The 5,093-nt window shown below is 48.0% G+C and overlaps 1 protein-coding gene across 1 annotated transcript; it reads left to right on the top strand.

Annotated features, from left to right (window-relative positions):
* The first annotated feature begins 1,706 nt into the window (after positions 1 to 1,706).
* LOC136658904 (intraflagellar transport protein 70A-like) lies at positions 1,707 to 4,122 on the top strand. The gene has a single exon (XM_066635858.1). It carries the CDS (start codon positions 1,735 to 1,737, stop codon positions 3,739 to 3,741), a length of 2,007 nt encoding a protein of 668 aa, XP_066491955.1. The 5' UTR covers positions 1,707 to 1,734; the 3' UTR covers positions 3,742 to 4,122.
* Positions 4,123 to 5,093: the final 971 nt, after the last annotated feature.

The raw sequence follows: 5,093 nt of genomic DNA, 5'->3' as shown, positions 1-5,093 counted from the left end.
TGACAACTCAGTGTTTTCCAAACTGTGGCTGGACTGAGGAAAGGATACAGCCTTGTAATTTGTGTTTTATAATTACAACTGGGTAAACTGATAATGATGGGCCTTAAAAAGTAACACCTTTTAGAAAGGGAAATAGCTTAATTCTCTGGCAGAAACTTCAACTTGGAACAGATCTTTTTTTAAAAAAAACAAAACCTTTACTGGCTTCACATGGCAATATTTTCACACGACAGTGGACCAAATTGCCATTGTCAAGCATTATTAATTATGTAACAACCCTCATGTGTATTTTCCCCAATAAAGAAGGCACTGGTGACAAGTTATTAAAACTTCTCTTGCAGAGCTGTAAGCACCAATCAGGTCTGGGATGAAATCCTATATACACTTACCTAAGCATAAGACCCACTGAACTCATTATGGCTTACTTCTAGGTAAACATGCGCAGAATTTCATAGAGTATGAAATGTGGCAACACAATACAGAGGAACCCCCGCCCATATGCAACATGGGGGTGGTAGCCTTACAGAGTGGTCAGAAGCCACTGGAAGCCCCCCCCCTCTCTCTCCTCCCTGCCCTACTTCCACTACTCCTGTGGTTCCCAACCTTTGGGAGTTCATGGACCACTGGGGTAAAAATTGGAATTATTGTGGAGCATACGAACCCCCCCCCCACGCAAAAAACACAAATTTGTAATAATTAGAGAATATTTTTTAGAGATTTATTATTTATAGAGAAGATTTCTGGGTTGCTGCTTTGTTGCCAGCTGTGGCTGCAGGTGGTCTGTTCTCTTCTCTCTCTGGTGGTTCGAGGGGAAGCATCTCCCAAGCGAGTGCCTCCACTATGGCCTACCAGAGATGGCAGAGAACGGACTGCCCACAGCTGCAGCTGACAGTCATTGATGGCTCCAGGCAGTCTGTTCTCCACCCTTACTGGTTGTCTCGCTGGGCAAGATGCTTGAAGGTGATCTCACAGACCACCTGTGGTCCCCTGACCACAGGTTGGGAAATGGTGCACTGGACCACATCACAGGCAGCTCACTGAGCTTCAGCCTCCTTCCACCAGTCTGTGCTACAGGGACCAAGTTATAAATCCCAGCCCACCCACTCCCCAGTGTGAGGACAATAATATGGGGCAGCTTTATTTTTCCCCACCCCAAGAAGAAATTACAGCATGTATATTTTTGTCAAAAATAGAGTGCCAGCTTTATTCTACTCTCAATGCAGAGGTGTGGCTGCAGCCAGATCAGATTTCCGGGCTCCAGAGGCAGCAGAGGGAGCCCAGCAAGTGCCTCCTGCTCTGCAGGCTGCCACTTCCATCTCTCCTGGCCTTGGAGCAAGCAGTCTGCAGACAAAGCAGCTCTGGGTCTGGTGCACTCCTCTGCCTGCAGCCCTTCCACCCAACAGGTCTCCCCATCGCCCCAAGGAACAGGCAACAAGCCAGTTCCATCAGAGGCAGCAAGGGCTATGCACACTCGCGCGTGCGCACTAGCTGGCTGCATGCCGCTCCGCCGTCACGTGACCCAGACATGTTGCTGCGCCCCGCTCAGTTTCATGCTTGAACTACATATCCCAGCATCCTCAAGGCAGGTGTGGAGAATATCGCGCGGCATGCTGGGACATGTAGTCCATGCTGCTCGGCACGTGGTCAGGCAGTAACCTAAGCGACGAGAGTGAGCGGCGCTTCCGCTTCTGGCGGCCGTTGCCTAGGCGACGCGGCCTACTTGCGCCGCCGAAGATGGCCTCGGGAGTGGCGCCCACCGCCGACGGGGAGTTCACCGCGGCCATTTACGGGCTGATTAGGGCCGGGCGGTTCGCGGAGGCGGTGGGCATCCTGAGCAGCGAGCTGCAGCGGAGCTGCCGCTCCCGGGCTGGGCTGTCCCTGCTGGGCTACTGCTACTACCAGCTGCAGGACTTCGCGGCGGCGGCCGAGTGCTACGAACAGCTGGGGGCGCTGCACCCGGAGCTCCACGAGTACCGGCTGTACCACGCGCAGGCGCTCTACAAGGCCGGCCTCTACGCCGAGGCCCTGCGCGCCACCGCGCCCCTGCTCGACGCGCCAGCCTTCCAGAGCCGGGCCCTGCGCCTCCAGGCAGCCGCCCACTATGCCCAGGGCGACCTGTCCAGCGCCAAGGCCCTGGTGGAGCTGCAGCTGGCAGCAGCCGCCGAGGGAAGCGCCGGGGCCACTGAAGACCCCTCGGAGCTGCCGGACGCCGAGGTGAACATGGGCTGCCTGCTGTACCGCGAGGGGCAGCACGAGGAGGCCTGCAGCAAGTTTGCCTCTGCCATGCAGGTGCTGGGCTACTGCCCCGAGCTGTCCTACAACATGGCGCTGTGCTGCTACGCGGCCAAGCAATACGCCCCTGCCTTGAAGCACATCGCGGACATCATCGAGCGCGGCATGCAGCAGCACCCGGAGCTCAGCGTGGGCACCAACACAGAGGGCCTGGACGTCCGCAGCGTGGGCAACACCTTGCTCCTGCACCGCACGGCCCTGGTGGAGGCCTTCAACCTCAAGGCGGCCATCGAGTACCAGCTGTGTAACCTGCAGGCGGCTCAGGAGGCGCTCACGGACATGCCGCCTCGGGCCGAGGAAGAGCTGGACCCAGTCACTTTACACAACCAAGCGTTGATGAACATGGACAGACGGCCCACTGAAGGCTTTGAGAAGCTGCAGTTCCTTCTGCAGCAGAATCCCTGCCCGCCAGAGACATTCGGGAACCTGCTGCTTCTGTATTGCAAGTACCAGTACTATGACCTGGCTGCAGATGTGTTGGCCGAGAATGCTCACCTGACTTATAAGCTCCTCACACCTTATCTGTACAACTTCTTGGATGCCATGATCACCTGCCAAACTGCCCCTGAGGAAGCTTTCCATAAGTTTGATGAGCTGGCAGGGGCTCTAACTGAGCAACTGAGGAAGCTGACCAAGGAAGTACAGGAGTCTAGGAAAAATCGAGATGATGAAGCTTTAAGGAAGGCAGTTAATGAGTATGATGAGACCCTGGAGAAATATGTACCTGTCTTCATGGCCCAGTCCAAGATTTACTGGGACATGGAGAACTATCCCATGCTGGAGAAGATGTTCCATAAATCGGTGGACTTCTGCAAGGAGCACGAAGTGTGGAAGCTGAATGTGGCTCATGTACTGTTCATGCAGGAGAACAAGTATAAAGAGGCCATTGGATTCTATGAGCCTATTGTAAAGAAGCACTATGATAACATCCTGCAGGTCAGCGCCATTGTGCTGGCCAATCTGTGTGTTTCCTACATCATGACTAGCCAGAATGAAGAGGCAGAGGAGCTGATGAGGAAGATTGAAAAGGAAGAAGAGCAGCTGTCTTACCATGAGCCTGATAAAAAGATCTATCACCTCTGCATTGTGAACTTGGTTATTGGAACACTCTACTGTGCCAAAGGCAACTTTGACTTTGGCATCTCAAGGGTGATTAAGAGTTTAGAGCCTTATAACAAAAAGCTTGGCACAGATACTTGGTATTATGCCAAGAGATGTTTCCTTTCGTTGTTGGAAAATATGTGCAAGCATGTGATCATGGTGCGTGACAGTGTCATTCAAGAATGCCTCCAGTTTCTTGAGCACTGTGAAGTATATGGCCGAAGCATCCCAGCTGTTATTGAACAGCCTCTTGAGGAAGAAAAGATGCATAGTGGAAAGAACACTGTTACTTACGAAGCCAGGCAACTGAGGGCACTGATGTATGAGGTTATTGGATGGAACAAGTAATCACTGTAGCATTACCCAAGAATGTAGCTAGGGGCTAGTTCATGTTGGCTGTTTGAACTAGTATATCTTTCTTTGGTTTACTTGTTTTTACGTTGTTCTGTTTGAAATGAAAATGTGGGGGTTGTAAAATGATACCAGACTTGAAGCACTTTCAGTCAGAGGATGTTTGCTATATATATGCTTCATTATTTGTTTGGACTTTGGCAGGAAATACTGAACTAATTTAAGATATAGTGTTGATAAGGGTATCAAACAATTTATCTAGGTTTTCTCTTCTAAATTTGGATTCTACTCTTGAAGTGATTGGAGTGAAACTTGTTCAGTCTTCTTTGTGTTTTTCTCCCTTTTTAGGAAATTACCTTACTTAAAAAAAATTTTGTACTTAAGATATATTTTACAAATAAACAAAAATGAGGTTTCCAAAAGAAAATGGAAAATGATGCTGCCCAATTGTTAATGTTTTGTTGCTTTGACATGAACATGTTATGAGACTTGCACCCCATTCTAGGCATTACTACTTAGAAATAAGCTCATTACTGTGGAAAATATTAATGCAATCCTAATTGCGCTTACTTTGAAACAAAATAACTGAGAAGAAAGTTATTACAGTGATACATTCCTTACTTGCCTTTCAGTAATAGCTGCATGCAGTTATGGTGCTTTCACAGCTCATCAAACATGGAGTTTTAACGCTTCAGTTAGGAGTTTCAGGCTCTGTGTCCAATTGAACCCATGGATCTATACACAAACCAGTTTTACCACAAGATCATATAATTTAATAGCACCAAAATATACCTCCTGGAAAGGAACATTATCTCCCATTTTAATTTTTCAAGTAGCAATAAATTCATCACATTCCTAGATGATGGAATTACTGCTATGGTTTTGACATATTTCTGCTTTAAGACTGTGGGTGCAAACTAAAGAAAGTTACCTAAATTCTATTCATATCAGTGGCATTGAAGTCCATTGCTGAAGTCCCATTGATTTCAATAAATTTTAGGTGCACCTAACTTTTATTAATGCTGATTTTGTAGCTCCAGAAATTAAATGAAATCTGATATCTTCTGTACATTGGGTTTGATGACCAAAGGTTAAAATAAACCTTTCTTCCTCTGTTCCACTTACATAGATGAGGCTACTTCAGCTTCTCTTTTCTTAAGCTTTAAAAACTTATCTACAATGCAGAAAGAAAGAAACTGATGGTATCTGACTAGTAACTTTTAAGGAAGAATTTAAGCCATTTCTGCAGAATGTTGCATATGCACAACAAGGACAAAATGTGTACACCTGTGGACAGAAATGGGTTAATGCAGTCTGATAAAGTACCCAGAGGAGAATTTACATAAAAT

The sequence above is a fragment of the Tiliqua scincoides genome, chromosome 1 (genome assembly GCF_035046505.1).
Source record: "Tiliqua scincoides isolate rTilSci1 chromosome 1, rTilSci1.hap2, whole genome shotgun sequence".
NCBI lineage: Eukaryota > Metazoa > Chordata > Lepidosauria > Squamata > Scincidae > Tiliqua > Tiliqua scincoides.
The sequence above is the reverse complement of the archived record's forward strand: the minus strand, read 5'-3'. Positions and strand labels throughout refer to the sequence as shown.

Coding starts and splice junctions, on each gene's coding strand:
- LOC136658904 (XM_066635858.1), top strand. CDS start 1,735: ATGGCCTCGGGAGTGGCGCCCACCGCCGACGGGGAGTTCACCGCGGCC.